At 41.2% G+C, this 21,555-nt stretch overlaps 1 protein-coding gene across 2 annotated transcripts in view; it reads right to left on the bottom strand.

Moving 5' to 3' along the window:
• The window catches only part of vldlr (very low density lipoprotein receptor), a 51,042-nt gene extending 30,413 nt beyond the window's left edge, over positions 1-20,629 (bottom strand). For both annotated transcript variants that reach the window (XM_070925006.1, XM_070925007.1), the window contains exons 1-3: positions 20,557-20,629; positions 7,925-8,044; positions 4,306-4,428 (exon numbers count right to left, since the gene is read on the bottom strand). In XM_070925006.1, the coding sequence (XP_070781107.1) occupies positions 4,306-4,428; positions 7,925-8,044; positions 20,557-20,629 (316 nt within the window). The remainder of the gene's footprint in view (positions 1-4,305; positions 4,429-7,924; positions 8,045-20,556) is intronic.
• Between the last annotated feature and the right edge of the window lie 926 nt (positions 20,630-21,555).

The raw sequence follows: 21,555 nt of genomic DNA, 5'->3' as shown, positions 1-21,555 counted from the left end.
TGAAACCTCAGAACTGGAGTATAACCCCGTCACACACACACACACCTGAAACCCTCCGCTGCCCCAGCAAATATCACTTTGCAAACACTGAAATGAAGCGAGGATAACTCTCAGGTTCTACTTTATATTCAGTGTTGGTTGTGTTATTTTTGCATTTGTTCTTATTCGTCTTTTCAATCCACTCTCTCGAAACTGAAAAGACGCGTTTATTCCAGGGAAGGCACCAGGAGGAGTTTTGTTGTGTTAAATCTAACCCAAGACCTCCAATATATTAGGAAATATTCCGTGACAGTATTTTTTGGAAAGAAGCAGTTATCTCTAGTAGCGTGCATCATTTGGTACCTCGATTAACAAAGTCAAACTGTCAGCTAAGGGTTGGGAAAACACTGTTTTATCATTTGTCCAAGTGACCATGAATAAAAAAGGATATCCAATTACAACAAATACATGTTATTCTCTAAATAGATCTATAGCGTAACCTTCTCCTTGCTCCATTGTGCCCGGGCCTCTGCTTGTCCTTTGTCAGTATTTTGAGGAGCGTTGTGGTCTTATTGTAGAGACTTTTACTGTATTGCTGACCTATTTGTTGTCATGACGACATCAGGAATTATTACTTTTTCTACAGATAGTGTATACTCCGTTAATTTACACAGTCCATCTTGTAGTTTTCTGTTGGTGCTTTGCACTTATGAGGATACTGTTAAGTCAAGGTCATTTACAGTATATGGCCCAAAATCACATTCATGCAGATCACTGCCCATAGATTATTACCCTTCAACTTTGATTGGGTAAGATAACCATAGGTGACCAGTTGATCTCCTGTTGAAGTACGTGTAGCCGTGTTTTCACTTGTGAAATAAAATGTCTGATGAAAGTACATTTACTATGTTTTCTTTTCGGGCAAAGATTACTTTTCTTTGATCACTTTGTACAAAACAGCAAGCGTTCACTGTTTAGCTGCAGATTGCTGTGAACTCATTCAGATGATTTATATGTTGCATTGGCACACAGCAAAGATCAGCACCACAGAGAAAAAACACTGCTGACAGTCTTTTCTATTGCCAAGATATCAAAATATCAACCCTGTAGCAAGTCTTTCTTCTTTGTCCTCCACAGTTTCATCCTGGTACTTTGCAGTCTTGAAGCTGGGAACAGACCTGAGGTTCAGTATTTACTCACAGTAGCATGGATGAAAGAGACACTTTCTATCTCTTTAGTTACAGAAACTGCTTTAAGCATTCAGGAAGATTCCAGGAAGCACAGTGAATATCAAGCCAACAAGCGTTTGATTAAGTGTCTTCGTCTTTCCTCTGATGTTCATCTCTGTACCTGAGGAGATGCCAAATTCCATTTGTCTTCTCAACAGCACAGACAAGAGATTCTCATTAAAAGGCAACTTCAGTATAAACACTCACATCATCACTCCTCTACAACGAGTACCTCTGTGAGACCTCACATCACAGTTATACCATTTGAAGCTCAGCAGCTCTCCTTACTTCCATTTAAACAACTTATTTATTTGACAGGGCTGCTCACAGCCCCCCCCCCCCCCACACACACACACATACTGCTTTTAAGTGCCTCACTGAATTTCTGCAAAAGTGAGACGCTGCTAGAAACCACAGGCAGTCTCTACTATGCACACTGATGGTCAAAAATGCCGTTTGTAAAACTCTGCAGCTAATTGCTAAGCCAACTCGAAGAGTAATCGGCCGTATTTCTTACACTGTTTCCAGCCTCAAGGAAACAGTTTTCACAATATATTATCTCAGTGGTGGAAGTAGTATTCAGAAACTACTTACTTACAAGTATACTGCAATACAAAAGTCCTGCCATCAAAACTGCAGCAAATAAGGATAATCAGCAAAATATACTTAACAAAAGTACCATGTAGAATCACCCCTTTCATACATTATTCTGTATATTACCATTTTGTCATTACTGATGCCTAGCTGGACGAGGAGATCATTTTAGCTACTTCGTATACCGGTTGGTAATTTCATTTATTAACAATACATCATATTTCAAAAGATGACCATGTGTTCCGAGTCTGTAACTAGTAACTACAGCTGTCAGATAAATGTACAATATTTCCCTGTGGACTGTAGTGGAGTAAAAGAATAACGAAGCATAAAATGGAAATACTCAAGTAACTAAATAGATAAAACATATATATACCTAAAAACTAGGGGTGGGCGACACCATTTTAACATGGTAGCTATCCCTTTAAGATCTCTGTATTACCATTGACGGCAATGTTGCAGATCCCAGAGCAGGTTTGCTTCAACATTAGATTTTTAACTTATGTAGTTCCTTGATCCGTCAGGTATTCAACTTGCTTAGATTAGACATGTCCTACTCAAAACTGAGCTTAAGTGCTGTACTAAAATGTACTTTACTTTCCAAAGATATTTTCTATTTTAATATGGGATGGAACCCTTACAGTATAGTCACTTCTTTGGAACCATTTTTACGTGAACATTGCGGTTTCTTATAAATCTTTATGTGACTCTGAATATTTCAAACGTTCCCTTGTTATCAAAGGGTTTCACAGTCACATGTGGCAAAGTGTTTTGCCGGACAACTTTGTAAATGATAATATTCTGTGGTTTTTCCTTTGATATCTGTGTACACATAGTAATAGAGCAACTACGTTTTGGAACCTATAACGTTGTCAAGCACTTAACGTTGGCACCAAAAGTTTGACCTGATTCTTAGTCTTAGTTATTCTCCGATTAGATATTGTCTGATATTTTACTGATGCATTTTAAAATGGTTGCGTATTTTCATACCATAAAAGACAACTGAACTTGCTTTTTCGTCATATTGTTCCTGTTTTTTTGCCCAATTATTGTTAAGTGATCTTATTGTGATATTTTTCTTTATGTTTGATCAAATCAAAGCCAGAGCACAGAGCTGCACTCATAGCTTTACTTTAGTTACGGTGTGTGTGTAAAAAAAAAAAAAAAAAAGGTCTTGAAAGTGTACAAAGTAATTAACTTTTCAGTAGCTTGCCACTATATTTCTCTGTTTTCGTCAGTGAAAGGAAGGCTCAGGTGTAATGACGTGACCTGAAAAGCTCCAGATAAAGCTACTGTAGTAAGTGGACCTTTGTGTTAAGATATTCTGTTCCAAAGGTTCATCCGAGACAAACAATATGAGCAAATCTAAACCCGAGATTCCTGACAGTGTATTTATATATATGCCCACCACTAGTAAAAGTGTAATAAAAGCTCCTTGTGTCAGGTGTATCTTTGCCATCCCATAGCAACAGCAAACAAGCCTAAATAGGTTGGATAAGCTGTTTTTAGGCAAGTTTGTCCTTACTGTTTGATGCTTTAGCCCGAACCTGTGCTCTTCACTGCATTCACAGAGACTGCAGTAATTAAGGCTGCTCACATAGTCTGACCTCCTGCGGGACGCATGTGTACAAGCCCCCGGTTTCATACTTTAATGTTCATTATGTTCAGCCTTGTTGTTAATCTGCATTTATGTGCTTTGCTGCTCTGCAAACCCCTGAATGAACTCATTTGCTCAAAGTAATCTATAAATAACTGAAGGAGTAGCTGACCTGTGTACAGCAGTGTACTCTCAGAGGGCAGATACAGCAGGAATAATAATCAATCATGCAAGGCATTTACTGAACACTAAAAAGACACTTGAGCTCTGACCGTGTCATGTCTACAAAACTGGGTTACAAATCCTTTAAAAACACATACCCACACAATGTCGATTTTAGTGGTCAATTGGACCACGTTTGATGCCAACCTCTTCCTTGTTGGTTCATTCATAAAGCATAAATTAAGTAGCTGGGGAAAAAATGTCTTCAAAAGACAATTAAGGCTGAAGGATAGTAAGAATTTAATAGCTTCACATATTTAAAAAAAGGTTCCTCTTTGTTACTGTGTTTCTGTCAGCTGTCAGAGTATCTGATCGCACCAGTTACTGCTGAGCAATAACTTAAATTCAACCAAGATGAAATATATAAACATACAAATGTCCTAAAAATGACCTTTCAAGCTAGTTTCAAGTCAGTTTCCAGTTATAGCGTACTGAAAAGGAATAACACTCAGCTGGCTGAAAGGTAGGAAATTAATGTAAAACTAAGATCCCAAGTTTGCCTTGTGAAGCAATAATGTAAACTTTGTAATTTTGTGTAATTGGATTAAAACTAACATCAGCACGGTCCTTCAAAATGATCTGAGCATTGAAATGTATCTCAATTCTGTTGTGGTAAACAAGTCTCCATTATCACAAACTGAAGAAAATCTGAGGTTCGGCAGAGAGGAAAAACCATCTACTCACGGCAGATTTCTACGCTCTCGTCAGACCCGTCCTCGCAGTCCGGCTCCCCATCGCAGTGCCATCGCTTCGGTACGCATTGGCCGTTGCGACACACAAAGTCCACCTCCGCACAAGTCTTTCTAACTGGAGTGGGAGAGAAAAGAGAGATTCATTACACTTGGAAGAGGAGAGAGACACACAGGCTTCATGTTTGTTAATGTGACATTTCACATTAAAAATAGAGAACACATAAATAATAGGAAGGGGAGAAAGACCAAAGCCATACTCGCACACCTCATTAATATGAACTGCAGTATATCTATTTCTATATCAGGTGAAAAGGTCATGAGTTTACAATTTGTTGCCTTCTGATTAAGCAAAGCCCGAACTCATTTGCATTGACAATGCACATAAAACATTCTCTGGACATTTGATTTCTGCATTTATTTTCTATCAAACGAGGAAAATGGAAAACACATCTAAAAAGAGAAGTTAAATCCCAAGTGGAAAAAGGAAGAGTCCATTCTTGAACATGAGAATATTTGCTGGGAATTCTTGCTTTACAAATGATGGACACGGCTGATGAACACAGGATTAAGACCGACACCGATGACCTCCACAAGCTGGACGTCTGCGGGTACTGCCATTTTTCTCACCAATATAGCGACTGAAAGTGATCTTGTTTCTACATAAATACTATCACATAAGACAATGCAGTTGTATACATAAACATCACTGAGTAATAGTCAGATATACTGCAATCATGGCATTATATTTATTGAAAACACCTACATCGCTACTTCGATGTTTTAACAAATAGACAGGAGGGCTGTGTCTTTCTGTTCTTCATAAAACACCAAAGTTACACAAATTGATGACTCTTCAACAAAACCAGCATCATCTTTGGTTCATTTTCTCTGCATGCTGGTATTAAGTTGGTCCAGACAACAGCCGGGAGTTTTTGTTGTTGTTCTGCCAACTCGCAAAATTAACTACAGCTGAGTAAACGTCCCTGAGACAGGCAGCAGAATTAACGGCGTCCAACTAAACCGTTCTAATTGGAATTGAAATTGCCATTTGAATTATAACTTGCAGCCGCAATTTTCCTTCCATTCAGGCCTAACCCTAACCCTCCAGGTTATGTTCGTCTTGTGCAAATTAAGGGAGCAAGGAAAAGACAAACCAAAAAGAAGACATGGAGCGATTACGCAGACTCTGGTAAAAAACAAATAAAATTGTTTAATGCAAACTTGCCCACTCCAGGCTTGAATGTCTCCTTGAAGCCTTCCCTCAGTCTCGCTGACCAGAATACAAATACATAGCCAAGAAACAAGCAACTCGAATTTGAGGCACGGCAGCAGAAAGTCGCAGCGGGCCTCATTATCAACCTTCTTTTTTTCTTTTATGAATTAATTTGGGATTCTCATCTTTCACATGTCTGTGAGCCTCAGTTCTGTCTGGCTTGAAAGTTAAAGCACCTCTAATCTCCCAGCGACAGAATAACAGATGGAGACTCAAATGCAACAAAATGTCAGTGGCTGGGAGAGAGTGTGAAAGAGTGAAACCTATTACTGACAGAGAAGGCCACAGTCTGTTTCAGTCCACAATCGCTTCACGGTCACCAACTGTAAAGTTGCTCATCTGCTCTGGTTTTGATTGGCTGTTGATGCAAACTCCAGGTTTACCTGTTGTCTGGATACATTCAGTATAATGTACATTTCCACAGCACCAATTCCATCAGTACAACACCAGGTCGTACCCACCAGTTCCTCTAACCACCAACTATTTTCAGTTGCCTCAATTTTGATAAGCAATGAATCATCAATAAAACATAACACTTCCTGCAGATGTTTCACTTTAAACGTCTTCCAGCAGCTCAAAGAGCATAATCCCTCCCACTGCTGGTAGGCTTTTATTTTGAAACATACAGAGTTGCTGTGGAAATATACATTATACTGAATTTAATACTGTTGTATCCACATTTAGCTCTGCTCTATCTGCTACCTTCCCATCACCAGGTCATTCTGTCCCAAGGGATGCTGGGAGGGCTCCTGGTGGGGCCAAGCTGACATGGTGGATTCTGAATGTCATGTGACATCTGTGAGTGTAAATGTGAAGTAGTGAGGACATGTGCCATCTATTCTATACTGTCTGTGGGCACTTAGTGAATTAAGCTTTAATGTATAGTATGTTGTGTATCTGCTAGTCTGTAAAAGTACAGTATGTGTGTGTTGAAGGTGTGAGCAGCACACTGATTTATGACTTCTTGAAGTGTGTATTTGTGGATTCTAAAACACACTAAATCTACAATCCGCGTTTTTGAGAGAATGTGTGAGAACAAGCATTTCAAAGTTCTCTGAAGGTTTGTAAGGGATGTAATACACAGGAAGTCATACTCAAAGTCCCCCAGATGATATTCAGTGCAGCTAAAAACAAATCTAGATAGAAGCTACAGTTAGAATGTTACCATTTGCATTAATAAGTAAACCCAATGTGCTTTACATGAACTTGAATATGACTGAATATATTTAGATTCTTGACTATTGGTCATACAAAATAAGCCACTTAAAAACACATCATTTTGCTGTTTTAGCTCGTGATAACCTAACTGACAATTCATAGAGAAAATTGAATCAGAGCCAGAGGTAAAGAGCAGTCACAGCCAACTGCAGCAGTATTTATCGTAATGTTTCTGACTAACACCGAAGCTTTGAGTAACATTGTGAGTCCTATAGCATCAATACTGACCTCAAGTTGAAGTTGGGTCAAGGCGTGAAGCAGATTATCTCATGAAAATGACTTGAATTGGTCATTCATACTTTTTGCTGCAACTCATTGCTGCTCAGATATTTGCATCCGTTTTGGCTAAAAAGCAAAAAGTTTAAAATACACTCTTCTGTGTACTGTGCACTTCTGGGGTGCAAACCAAATGTAGCGACAGAGCTAGTAAGTATAGCGTAACGGGGGGAAAAAAGTCCTACCAATGTAAAAAGTTATCTGGCACCCTGTGAGGCGACCTTTCGAGATGTGACTCAAACTCCATTTCCAACTTAATTTACATACTGTTCTCTTTGGCAGAAAAGCATGCTTAATTTTAACCAAGATGGAATGTCATCTATTCGCCCACACTCCATCACAGGCCACATTAACAGTGTTAATACATTTCCAGCCCACATAAAGTGCAGGTTACAACCCATTAACATCCTTACAAACATGGATCGTCACAACTTTTAGGAGGTTAGCAAAAGAGAAAAAGCACTTACAATGAGTATTAAAAGGCAAAAAATCCCATGAAATTGCCAAAACCAACAATGTGTTAGTCCCTCTCAGTCATTTCTGACTTCCCCGTCTGTGGCTCTCAGCCAGTTGGTTCCTACTGAAGACGCAACTCAACACAGCTCACAAATAGTGTTTCATTTTTAAAAAGGCTCCATCGTGTGCTCAAACAGCTGGGCATGGTAGTTTTTAAATCAAACAGGTGTAAATAGTGTGTTTAATTGTGGATTAATACACATTTGGTGGTCTAGCAAGTACAGTATCTACAGCAGCAGGATGGTGTATGTGGGATTGAGCCTGATGCAGTTCTGAGCTTAGAGTATGTGTGCGCTTGTGTGACAGCAGTGTGTGTTTAGCGCCTCACCGCAGGAGTTCTCGTCGCTGCCGTCGGTGCAGTCCTCGTCTCCGTCACACTGCCAGACGGACGGAATGCAGCGACCGTTTCCACACTGAAACTGGCTGGCTTCACATTCTGTCTTAGTACCTGCAGAGGAAGACAGACACAGAGGGGGTATGAGGGAAAATTGATGCGATTATAGTCCCAACCGTTTTCATAATCATCATTTACTGTTTGTTTGGATATAATTTGCTCTTTGTTTAGTCCTAGCAGGGTTCCCTGTAGTGCTGCAATTTTAAAACAAATTGTTTTAAGCAGAACTAGCTGGCACAGATCTCAGCCACCACTGAGCCACTGTGGAGATACGCCAGCTCCACATGTTGGATTTCCACAGAAAGTCGGCTTCTTCTTGCCTCCTGACCAACTTGTTTCACATTTTCACAACTGAGGCAACTGTACCTCTGCTAACACCAACACAATTGGGATTTGCGGTGAAATAACTGCCATCCAGCTCCACTCGTGCAAGACACCACTGATACTGGCTCTTGATCTGAAACCGTGTCATCAACACAGCTCTATGAACACAATGAAGAGGAGAGAAAACCCTTCCTTGAATGATATCGTGTTTGAGCACTTAGAAACACTTGCTGATGTCTGAACTCGCATCCCTGCACTCGCTTCTGCAACTGAAGATGAAGGGACATCAATCTTAGTGGAGAACTAGACCTCAGTGTCCTAAAAATGTCTACTGGGTAACATCTGTTCAACTGTCGTCTGAAGGACATCAGATGTACAAAAACTGACCTATCCAAAACCCTGTACAACCACGTTTCTGACTTTTGATTTGATGAAATGATTAGGCTGATAGCTTTCTGACTTCGTAACTTTAACTTTTCAAACACAAGGAAGAACAATAAACAGGCAGATTTATTCAGCGTTGTAGATCAACCACATTTAGGTCATGACAGGAAAGGCCACTCACCCACACACTGACAAATAGATCCAGATATTTTTCAAGCAGGAATGCCAATATTTCCTTCTGTAGTTGGCTAAATGACTATACTGAGTCGCTTTCAAAACAAGACGGGCTCTTGGACCTTTAAATGGGCAGTTTGCACCATTTTCTGCTGTTTTATAGACCAAGAAATTTACTGATTGATCAGCTAAGTATTTGGCAGGTTGATTACTAATCAAAAGCAGTCTAATATTGACTCGTTATAGCTTTTTGTACAACAAAAGGGGAGAAAAGTGCCATCAACAAAATTCCAAAAATTAAGAAACAAATGACCCTTTCAAGTCAAGTCACATTCATTTATACAGCCCAATATCACGAATGTGCGTCAAGGTGCTTTTCAATCTCTACAACATCTGACACCCTCTGTCTTTAGACCCTTGACTCGGATAATCGAATAGGGGGAAAACAAAAACTGGTGGAAAGCTCAGGAAGAGCAAAAGAGGAGGGATCCCTCTTCCAGGACTGACAGACATGCAACAGATGTGTGTACAGAATAAACCAATATAGCAAAATTACAGAATGGACAATCAGGATGACACGAATGTAGATGGATTATAGACATGTGAAGAATATGCATCCGGGAGGACGTCGAGCAACTTCAGGTGTCGCCACACAACCTCCTCTCCACCATGGAGGCCTGGAGGAGGACGAACAAATACACAAGAGGCAAAGCTCAAGCACACCATTCACACGGATAGGAGAAAGGAAACAAACGCAGGATAAAACAAAAGGTCAACATGTACACATGGGAGGGAGAGACAAAACACTTCTCACAGACAGCCTGGTCTCAGAGTCAGACTGTCTGATATCAGCAGTCATGTTATTCCAGAGTAAAAGGCCCTGCAGCCTGCTGACTTCTTCTTAAGAAGTCTACTACGAGGGAGCGTGCCCATTTAGAATTTAGAAAAAAAGTCATCAGAAGCTTGAAGTCTGATCTGATATGGATAGGGAGCCAGGGTGTAGACACCTTTGATTGTCTCGTCTTGGTAGAAAGAGGTGCAACTGAATCCAGGAGACTAGAAAGGGCGGCGTTTAAGTCACTGGTATCATTCTCGAAAGGAGCCAGGACCACAGGAAACTGCTCACCAAGTGCAGTTAATGTTGACGGGGCTGCTATCCCATGTGACAGACTCAAGTAAAGGGTGTTACCGCTGCAGTGAGTAGGTCCATGCACAAACAGTGAAACAAAAAGTATGTGCCAGAGAGGCTCCACTTAGAGGACCGGAGGCCTTATAGACTGGGCTATGAGTCCGATAGTCCCCATTGGGAGGTTTTCCCTGGTTGGACATATTAACTCATTTACTGGACTCCAAATCCACAACAGCTATAAACCTAGCTGGCTCTCCAATCGCCTGTGACCTGCCAGTCCTTTATGTCAAACTTGACGTAAACATCCTCTGTTACATTCCTAGATAAGATAGCAGTGCCTATTTTGGTAGGGCGAAGGCCGTCCGCTTTCAGCAGGTCTGGGCGGCCCCAGAAAGACTGCCAGTTAACAAAACCAAATCCCTGCTCACTACAAGAACGCCTAATTACCCCCCATAGGAGCTCTGGCCCGGGGTAGACCGTTACCTGCATCGTAAGATTAGCATCACCACCCATGTCTACGGAGTCCCCCATTAGTAGAGTGTATTGTTTAATATGGACAGAGGCGTGCAGGCCAGCAGGACTATAGGGTCGAAAACTGGTTTGCGGGCAGGAGGGGTGCCACACCACCGCCTGCATCATCTGCCGACGAAGCTGACAAACACGAAAATAGTTTCAAAAAAAAAAAAAAAAGTTGCAAGTCTAATATGATTTGGACTTAGTAGAGGTAGAGCAACAGATTAGTAGAGTGAAGATTAAGGATTAAAGCAGAAAATCAAGGACGGAGAAAGACAAGACGACGGCCGTCAATGTCACGCAAATCACAACATGAGTCACGGGAAGCAGCCTCAAGTGTATCTGCATTCTATTGTCAGTTTGCTGAACACTGCAACACTGTTCTGCTGAAAGAAGTGAAACTACAGTAGAAACCAAAACTGTCCTAGGATCTATTTCCCCTTTCCACAAGAAAAACAGGATTTCAAGGACTCCGTACTCGAAAGAAGCTTTTGCAGTGCAGCGTGCAGTCTGTCGCACCGGAGGTAGTGACAAGTCCAGGTCTTAAAATAAGTCTGACCTTGACGCTCACTTTAGTCTGGACTGTGTCTGTCCAGGTGGGTAAATGGAGCACACAGTGAACATAGAAACCCAAGAGAGGTCGCAGATCCAGCTGAATCACTGAGAGGTCAAGTGTCCCTGTTAAAACTTTTTGAGAAAACGTTCAGGCTAAAAGATTGTTGTTATTGACACCAGAATGTGATTCTTGTCAGGATGGAAAAAGCCTCTAAAAACTGCTTTTTGTCACTGAAACGCCATTATGAGGGAAACGGTTTTAAGTGGGTCAGCAGCTCCTTAAGGGAGAGACCCCCCCCAACTGATTTGATCCTGAGGAGCTTCAGGCCTTTAACTGAAGCAGCAAGACACAACTGAAGACGTTGTGATGAACTCTATGGTTCTACACACTATGTAAGCTGTGGCCAGTTAGGAACCATGACCGGCTGATATCTGATATCCCATATAAGGCTAATGATTTATGATTGGTCTTCAATTGACAAAATTAATCACCAATTTTAATCTGTTAATTTAAATTTTTTCAAGCTGAAATGCCAAAAGCTTCTCAATGTGAGGGTGAGTAGGAGAGCCTCAAGCACCCAGCGACTGCTTCGTCCTGGCATTTGCTGCAAGGAATAGCACCGCTGCTCTATCTCCCTGAAAGAATGTTTTCTTTCATAAAAGTGAATACATTTTTTTAGTATGTCTGTGGAGGTGATCTTTGCTTAAGGCAAGGTGGTCCACCTCTGCTATAAAACACGGCAGTATTTGAAAATCATAAAAGTGCAGCAGGATTCACAAATGAAAAAGTCAGTCAGATTTACTGCCAGTTCACGTTGCTGAATTCCCAACCCCTCCATCTTTGTTCACCCATGTTGGTTTTGTCGATGGGAAGAGAATTAAACCAACAATTTTGATAATTGATTGATGCATTGTTTAAAATCATTCAAACAAATGCCATACATTACCTGGTGAGGATCTGAGGATTTGCTGGGTTTTGGACTGTTGGTCGGACAAAACAATTGAAGACGTCAGCTTGGGTTGTGGGAAATTGTGTGAGTATTGAGTAAAAAAAAAACCCAGCAAAACAACTCAAAAGCTGCCAAACAATCTAAAGAGAAAGACAGGTCCAGGAAAGGTCCTTGAAAGTATTTTCTTTTTTGGCAACGCCTGATACGAGTCCAAAAACTCAACAGCACAGGGAGGAGGTAAATATACAGCAAACAGTGCCAACAGCCTGCAGACTTCCATTCAACCAAGATTACACCAGCTGTACTTACACCACAGTCATGTCACAGAATACAGAGTACGCTGACCTTTCATCCACATTACCATTTCAATCACCACAATCAAAGCGTAATGGGTCACAGCGAACCGACCTGCATTTTAAATCAGAACAAATGGAGCCCATCAACCCATCTAACAAATAACCCCCGACATACAGACAGATAATAGGAAGAGGGACACTAAACAGTCACACAAACACCTCCGCAGCAGTAGGAACGTTCACCATGCTCACCATGTTACCTCCTGACCAGTGAGATCCAGCCGGCTGTTGGCTTGCATCAACAGCTAACAACGGCTGACTGTCTGCTCAACTATTGATTGCAGTTTCTATTATATATATACACATACATACACACACACACACATATATACACACGTCTAAAAAAGGCTAGAAAATAAAAAGGATAAAAAGGACAGCTGCCCATAAAATCCTCGAGCGGAGGGTGACATCCTCCAACTGCTTATTCAACCATTACAACCCCATCATCTCAACTCTCAACTTAAACTGTGATTGTGTACACACACAAAAACAGAACATTCTACTCAAAAAATAAACATTTAAAATGGGAAACACATTTCAGTGGAGCCGTCGCAATACAATAATTGTAACAATATAAGAGCCCAGTTTCCACCAGAAAATGAAACCGAGCAGTCAGCCATTACCAAGGACCATAACGTTGGAGGGCTACGCGGAAGATTACAGGGCCAAACAAGGTTAAATATAGAGCCAAAGAGGGCACGAAAGGTTTCGTTTCTTCCTCATTTTTCTGCAAGTACAAGACAATGTTTAGTAATCTGTTTTTTGTTGAAATCTGAGAAGAAAAAAAGAAACAGGAAACCCGTTCTTAACACTTTCTACTTAAGAATGTCATATATTAAGTCTGTGTCCACACAGCATCCTTTACTAGAATCAATAGTCACACGTGGACTTGGACACAGTCCAGGAACCTTGGTATTAATGTGAGAAACTGGCTAATTCTAAATACATTTTAGAGACAGGGACATAAAGCAACTAACACTGCACGTCACTCTCTTCTTATTAAGCGTCAGCAGCCATATTCTACAGATACAATTACCCTGTTTACGATATGAGCCACAAATACGGACTCCTCCAACGACAAGGTCCCCATCTAAACTTGATTTACGTCAAGATATTTCTTTAGTTGAGCAGAGAGAAAAGAAATTCTGTCAATGACCAAGACATTTCCTGGGAGAACACACAAATGAGTCAAGGAAAGATTTGCTTTTTTGTTTAAGATTATCTTCTCTATCATTACATGAAGTGCTTCGAGAGGCTCATGGCCATGTCTGCAGTGGGTTGAGCTCAGAGACGCTCTGGAAATTCATTGAAATGCTTAGAAATCGTGGCCAAACAAAAATGTTATATTAATTGAATTGAAGTAGAGTATTGCGAGCTTTTGATCAGAGTATCCCACTGTTAATGAAGGTTGGGCCTTCTCCAGCACCTTGTTATGATTGTGCAGTGATCTAGACTTTCCAGACACGCTGGGCCCCATTTAAAAATGTGGAATTTGAGGAAGTTGGTCATGGTGCCAGAAACATTGGGTACCACGTCAATGATCTACAGAAGCAATCTATATTTCATTTATATGCCAAAATTCATCCTATAGAACCCAGAGGATAAAAAAGATTTATCCTACAAAAACCTGGAAGAAAAACATTTGATGTAACAAGAGAGATTTATCAGTCAAATCTTGACAAATGTCTTGCTTTCAGGTGTGTCTACTCTGGTAGCCATGTGGGTGGGTGGGTGGCCAACCTTTAACTGGGTCCTAATCTGCTGATCAAGTAGTGAAAGTGACCGATTATTAAAGTCTCAGATAGACCTGCTTCAGCTCTGTGTTTGCCTGTGCATGATGGCCCCACCATGTAGCCTATCATGTGTTCTTGTGGAGCATTGGTTGTGCAAGTTCTCAGAAACTGGTACATATCCACAAGATATTAATCAAGTCAGGAACAAACCACAACAACAATGCAGGAAAGTACTGAAGAGAAACTAATCTACAGTGGCGGCACTGCTGCTTTTTCTGCCATCACCTCAACATCATAAATACAGCAAGCTCCTTGAGTGTCATTCTGATTAGTTATTTTTATATGGTGGAAAACTGCAAGTTCTCAAGGAAGATATTCTGGTGGAATTTGGGGTTGATCTGGTCCTGATCTGTCCCCAAGTGGATATATTGGTGGTGGAATTTGCTCAAACCAGCCAGTTGAGACATATGACATGTCCCTCTGATTACTGTAGTCAGTCCTTCCTGTATTCTACATTTATGATTGTCCATTATTGATTGGTCTGTTCACTATTCTTTTGATTAACGGACGGATCATTTAGGCTACTAAATGTCAGAAAATAATGAAAAAAAGAGGTCCAAGGTGATGTCTAAAAGTTATTTAGTATGTCTGACAGTCAAACTCAAATATGTTAAATTTACAGTGACATAAAACCAGCAAGTTTTAGGCAGTTTTGCTTCATTAATGATCACTTTTCTGTCAACTCGCTAATCCATTGTGTCAGATATTATTTTCTTAAACATTAAATTAAAGCTGTATGTATAAACATGTGTTAAGGGGTTACGCTGTCGCTATGGCATAACTGACTAAATTTAACTAGTTGCTAAAGGGCTTACTTGTTTTGTCCGACACATGGTTCAAAACTCAAAAGATATTCAATTTACAATCATCTAAAATAGATAAAACCAGCAGATTTTGAATATAATGGACAGCAACGTACTGCCTGACCAAGTACGATACAACCATCTAGCGTGGCATGTGGTGCTGAAAGGCTGAAAGCCAGGAGTGCCGTTAACCACTTGTGTCAACAATAAACCCATCTTTAAATGAGTAACAGTCAACAGATCAACAATGAAACAGTTGTCACCTTATTTAACCAACCTTTACTCTCAGCCAATGACTTGCATCCAAGCCTTTAAAAGAAATAGCGCAACTTGCCCAAATTGTGTTATGAATGTAAAAATGTCATTATAATGCAGTAGGATAATACATATGTTCATCTTGGTATATGTTCTGTAAAAAAATAAAATAAAATCTTTGTAGTCCAGAAGTGCAGTTTTGCAGACACAACAGTCAGAAGTAACATGGCCATGAGCACCACTTAACCCCCATCCCTCATTCGTCCAGTTCTAGTATACTGATGACTGACAAATGTCGAATCAAATCACACTGACAAGACCAGTCTCTCATCCAAAAGAAATTCTAAGTACTTGACCATGTGAGGTTTGCTTTACGGTTGGTGGTGAGGACTTGATGTGTTAGAAAAACACTGGCCTTTATCAAGCAATGGCTTCATTTTTTTGGCCCCAAGTGAAAGAAATGGAATGATACACGAGGAAATCCCACTAGGAGCACCAATTCAAGACCCCCAGCGAAAGCTCTGTGGGAAGAACATAATTCAATATTTTGCAACTCTAAAATTGAAATTTATGCAAATGGCAGAGTGGCAAAAAGCCAGTCTGGGCTTGTCCTTCGATTTCATCACACTGGAAAGAGATCACTAATGAGATAATGACAATGTTTGGAATAGAGGTTGATTGCTCCTTTGTCACATCATACCTGGGCAAAATCCAAAATTAATTTACGAAACAAATATTTCTATAAAACCTTTCTGGCAACAAGCAAGAAAGAAAGCCAATAAAAAATAAAAAAAAGTCAAAAACACCTTGAAAACGAGCATGCAAAGCTGAAATGTCTTTTTGGAGAATCAGATTCATCCCTGCACAATAATGCAACAACCTGCATAAATACATAATTCCACAATAAGACTGTATTCTCTTCCATATCATTTCATTATAAAATGACCAAGTCTCCGTGGCGTGACCTTTCGCAGTATTTAGCATCTTGGGCTTTTAAAAACTACACACTCCCATTGTGCTGCAAAAGCAGAAACTGTAAAGTATTAGAAAAGCCTGAAGTACACACACAAACCATCATCATGGAGTTGTTCCATGAGGGAAATGTTTCACATCGAGAGTAATGGTCCTGACTCATCACATCAGCCTGACCTGCTGCTCACTGCTGACGTACGTTTAATGCTGACGCAGCTGGAGAAAGAGAAAGAGAGGGCGATCATATGATGAGAGAGCCTTGGGCGCCCAGTGAATGCTTAGTCCTGTGTTGACCAAAGACAAATCGCCACGCGAAGCAGAGACGAATCATAAAAAGGTGCAGCAGGGTTCTCACATTAAACAATTATCAGTCAGCTTTTGTAGCAGTTCATTTTGCTGAGTCCTCAGTCTGTCCATCATTGTTCACCCATGTTTGTTTTTGTAATTTACAGCTACAGCTTACCTGCAATACCTGAGTTTCAATACCATTGCCAAGCTATACTTTTACTTTCCATGTAACTACACAAGCCAGACGTCAAATGTTGTCTAAACACAGGCAATTTTGATTGATTTTAAAACTTTGATTTAACTTTGGTCAAAGAATAAGTAAACACTGACCAGACTGTACTTTACAGTTTGTTACTCGGTACAACAGACACATTTCAGTCAGTACCAAAGTAGTCTTGAGGTTTGATACCAAGCCCTAGTGGTGAAACTATTAGTTGATTATTCAATTAGTTGATCATCAAAATTACCAATTTTAATTCAAATCAGTTTTATTAATTTATCAAAAATGCAAACAAGAACAAATTTTGACCTCCAACTGCAAACTGTTAGCGGTTTGAACAACCAAGTCTCCATTACAAATTCCATTACAAAACTGCAGGATTTTAGTGATGGTATTTCTTTCAAAAAAAAAAAAAAACACACTAGTGGAATAAACACCTGTTGTTCACTGATATACATCCAAATGAAAAAAAAGGCGCAGATTTAAAATTCCTGGAGAGGTATGTTTAATTACTAATATTTCCCTTAACAGAGCTGCTACGAGTAACATGCAAACAGCCATTCATTTAACAGGTGTGTTGTTCAGTTGCACCATGGACATGTGACACAATGACAGAAACAACGTAGCATGAGAAAATTGCTAATAAAAAGGACAGGTCAGCTCGCGACTATGGAAATTTGGGGGTTACGTTTAAAATAAAGCGGTTAAATTCAACCTTTTTTCCTCCTGGTCTTTATTAAAAATGATCATCATCAATAGACTGAAATGAAACATTTCATCGTGATAAAATCTTCATTTATATCACCCAGTCCTATTATGTAGTATAGTCCATCACATTTAACATTCTGCGTCATCGTTTGCCAAAGTTACATTATTGTTGGGTGGTAGTGCAGCTTAAGTGTAGACTTGATTTGAAACGTCTATTCAGTATTACATAATCATGTTAATGTAACTTTGGCACTTTGAGAGCACTTGCCACCTCCGCTAACCAATTTCTCAGGGGACAGCCTTTATTGAATTGAACAGAAACCAACAGATGCCTGGAACAGTAAGAAAAATACATCTAGAAATCTAAAAACAGCCGCATGGTTTGCAAAATGGATTGCTGTAGCTTAAAGTAAATGTGAGATCTAGTAAATAGGGTGCAGCATGCAAAGCCACTGGAACAAAGAGCCCATGTTGCAGGGAATGATATACAGTATTCCTGTGTTTGGTTTCTTTAAAAAGATTGTATTCTCTTGGGTTTGTGTCTCTACAGAAACCCATTGACTTGCTGTCTGGAAAACTGCACACCCTGCGCTTTGATCCAATCAGCACAACAACAGACTTCAATAGTGACCTGAAGTGCACAAACCTGGACGAGAGTATTCTCTGTTTCCCTGCAGTGTCAAGAGTTGTTGAGCTGACATTTAAAGTCTAAACTCTCCAAACTGTACACCGCTGCCACATAACGAGGACTGAGGAAGCTTTCACCACTTTGTCTTGTTAAAGTAATGAAAAATGTCACTGCTGAAATGACTAAATAAGAACGCACAGCTATGGATTTTTAAGAGCTAGAGGCAGCAACATTTCTGTGGCAGCAAAATACTGAAAAAAAAAAAAAAGTGATGTAATGTTAGGACTTCTCAAAGCTACTACATTTACTACATCTCATTATGACTCAAAGTGTTTTCAACTTCATTACTGCAATTTTTTATTCCCTGTGCACATCTTAATTTCTTTGATCAAAAGGTCTACATTGACTTAAAGAGCCAACTATCTTGCTATTAACTGAAGGCATCAGCAAATTACAGATTATTTCACATGATAATCATTCAACTGCTAGTATTCCCTTTTCAGTTTAAAGCCGCAGATTTTGTAAGTGGAGCTGCAATGAACCGTCTACCTCCCAAAAGAGTAGATCAATGTGGGCTCTATAAACGCTGTCACACTGGAGGTCATGGTAATGCAATTTTCCCCAGTAACAGAAATGGTTGCAGTGTACTCCTCCTCCTTCTCCTCCTCCTCCCTCTGTCCACCACCCCGCCCACTTCAAGAACCAAGCGCACCCTTACACAGCCCCCCCTCTCCCTCATATAGCTGAGGATCTGGGTCTAGCATGGTATCAGAGTAACCATGGAGGGAAAATACATCCATTTTAATCAGGCCAGTGTTGCTGCTGCTGCTGCTCTTGCTGCCATCTAATTTGCGTGACGTCTTGTTCAAATAGGCTCACACAATCTCGATCTGTGTGTGCGTGCATGGTGTGTTTGGGTTTGAGCTGAGAATGAGGAGGAGGAGGAGGTGGTGGTGGTGGTGGTGGTGGTGGTAGTCGTAGTGGTGGGTGTAGGCTATAGGGAGTGTGTGTGCACATTACAAGCACTCGTTTTGATTCACTGTTTCCCACCAAAGGACCATTTTCAACGATGGATAGGAATTCAAGAGACTGATAACCGTGCAAGACACAAGCAGCCAAAACACATCTCACTGTGCCTCTCTGAGCCCTTTCATAATTTAGCCTGCATGCAATCTAGTGCTGAAATAATTAGTAACCACATTAATAAGGTTATGCCAAAATTGTGTGAATATTTTATGTACCTGGGGCCAGAAAGGAACCTCAATGACTGTCACACTACATATCACAGTCCATTTAAATCATCTTCTTAACCCATAAACAAAGGTTGGTGGGTGCAAAGTAACTAAGATTACAATTTAACCTGACCTAGAAAGGCTAAATTCAAGAATCAGTACAAGGATTTCTTTTCCCCCACTTCATGCTCCAGTCCTGGATCAGGGCTAGTCGGCAACATGGCTGGCTGATATCTGATATTTAATATGAAAAGGCAAAAACATTGTGTTTAGTAGGCAGTGGGATTAAAAAAAAAAAAAAAAAAAAAAAAAAAGTACCAGATGACTAGATTAGCGGATAATAGGAATTCTCGATAGTTGCAGCACTACTGCAAACTGCTCTACAAGTACGATCAGTTGGTAATAATAACTTAACCTTGGCCAGCTCGCTCATTATTTAGCCCTCATTGGGATCACCTGCGGTCGGTAATTGGCCTCCTCTCCCTCCGTGCCCTCGGCTGCTGCTGCTGCTGCTACCCTGGTGGGACGATGTCAATTGCGTCGCTCCACATCAATCCAGTGTAACCCCCCCCCCTCTCTCTCTTTCTCCCTGCCATCTCTCTCCCTCTTGTCGGCTTCCACTTCAGGAATAAATAAATAAATTACCGACCTGGCTGGGGGGCGGTGATGGCAGGGGAGAGCCCCACAGTGGAAGTGAATGAGAAATCAGGACACGCATAGACGCCGGCACAGTAACACGGAGCAGGGGCTGATTCGTGAAGGGCTGCGTGTTTTCAGGGCGAAATGAATTGACCGCAGGGCTAATTGGCCATGAATGAGCAGCGACATGCAGTAGCTGTACAGCAGGCAACACAAACTAAACGGGGCCTCTCCACCCCCCCACCCCCATTTTCCCCCTTTTATTTCCAGAAACAGAGACACTGAGCTAAAAACACCTAAGCTGAATCAATTACTTATGAGCAGGCTTGCCATAAATACATACAACGCACACAAAAAGACAGTAAATGTCTCGTTCTAGCCCCCCCCCACCACCACCAAAAAACGACGTTATTTCAGTTTCTTTGCAAAGAAGAAAGCGCAAGGTTGACTAGCCCAAGGTGTAGCCAAACACGGTCGCTCCTTTAAAGGAGCAGCCAAGACAGGTGTACAGCCCGGTAATGTTAGCTAACCTCACCGTACACAGTGCGTGTTTCCCAGAGCCGTGATACACACACACACACACACACACACAAATAACACATAAGCGAACTAATACAAACACACACATACAAAGCGGACTTACCGTTGACGTTAATGCAGTGCTGGAGACATATTAGCATCGGCAGCAGAAGGATCCCCGGTGTGGACGTGACCATCTCTCGCAGCGTAACGTACGGTTGCTAGCTGAGCGCTCGCGGGCTGCCTCTCTGCCCTGCCTGCCTGCCTGCCTGCCTTTCTTGCTGGCTCGCGCTGGCCTGCTTGGTCCTTAATTTTGCCAGTTCACGCGCAAAACACACACATACACACGCAACAAACACGCGGGCACGCAACGCAACGCAACGCAGAGCAGAGCAGAGCAGAGCAGAACAGAACGGCCGCTCCTGCCGACGCCACCGACCGATCAAGCAGCACGCACAGCAGAGGACTGTGCCCAGAGAGCGAGCCGTGAGAATAAAAAAAAAAAAACCGGAGGCTGCCGCCGCCGCCGCCGCCGACCACGCGCCTTTTGATCTCGCTCTACAACCACGCGCCGTGGGGGCCGTTCGAGCCGAAATCCATTTCCTCAAATGTGACGGTAACGTTAACGAGCGGCCCCGGTGACCGGTTTTGTCAGTGCTGCTTCTACACAGAGCCCGTCACAGCTGAGGAGGATTCTTTTTCTTTTTTTTTTCCCCCTCCTTCAGTACGTCTTTGGCACATTGTTAACCCTTCACCACCCGCATCATTTATCGATACTATTTATAGATAGGTAGATAGATCATCAGTAAGGTATGAAGAGGTCTTTTACTGGATTGGAAATCAATTAATCAATGATCAGAACTCATCACTTTCTGATAACTTGCGAGTTGCAATATCCACGTGTCCAAACATATAGCTTACACTTACTGATTAACTTACAATGCATCTCTTTATTTTTCTGTTCCAGATTTTCATTTTAGCCAATCACAGCAGTCTGATTTCAGTTTAAATCTAAACATGCTAAACAAAGGCTGCTGTGACCCCAAGTGGAAATGACAGGGTAATGGCACATGACAGGACCTTGCAAATGGGGGGGGGGAGCGGCCTTTTGGTCTGATATATG

This window comes from Enoplosus armatus, chromosome 18 (assembly GCF_043641665.1).
Source record: "Enoplosus armatus isolate fEnoArm2 chromosome 18, fEnoArm2.hap1, whole genome shotgun sequence".
In the NCBI taxonomy this organism is placed as follows: Eukaryota; Metazoa; Chordata; class Actinopteri; order Centrarchiformes; family Enoplosidae; genus Enoplosus; species Enoplosus armatus.
This window is presented reverse-complemented; position numbering and strand designations above follow the sequence as displayed.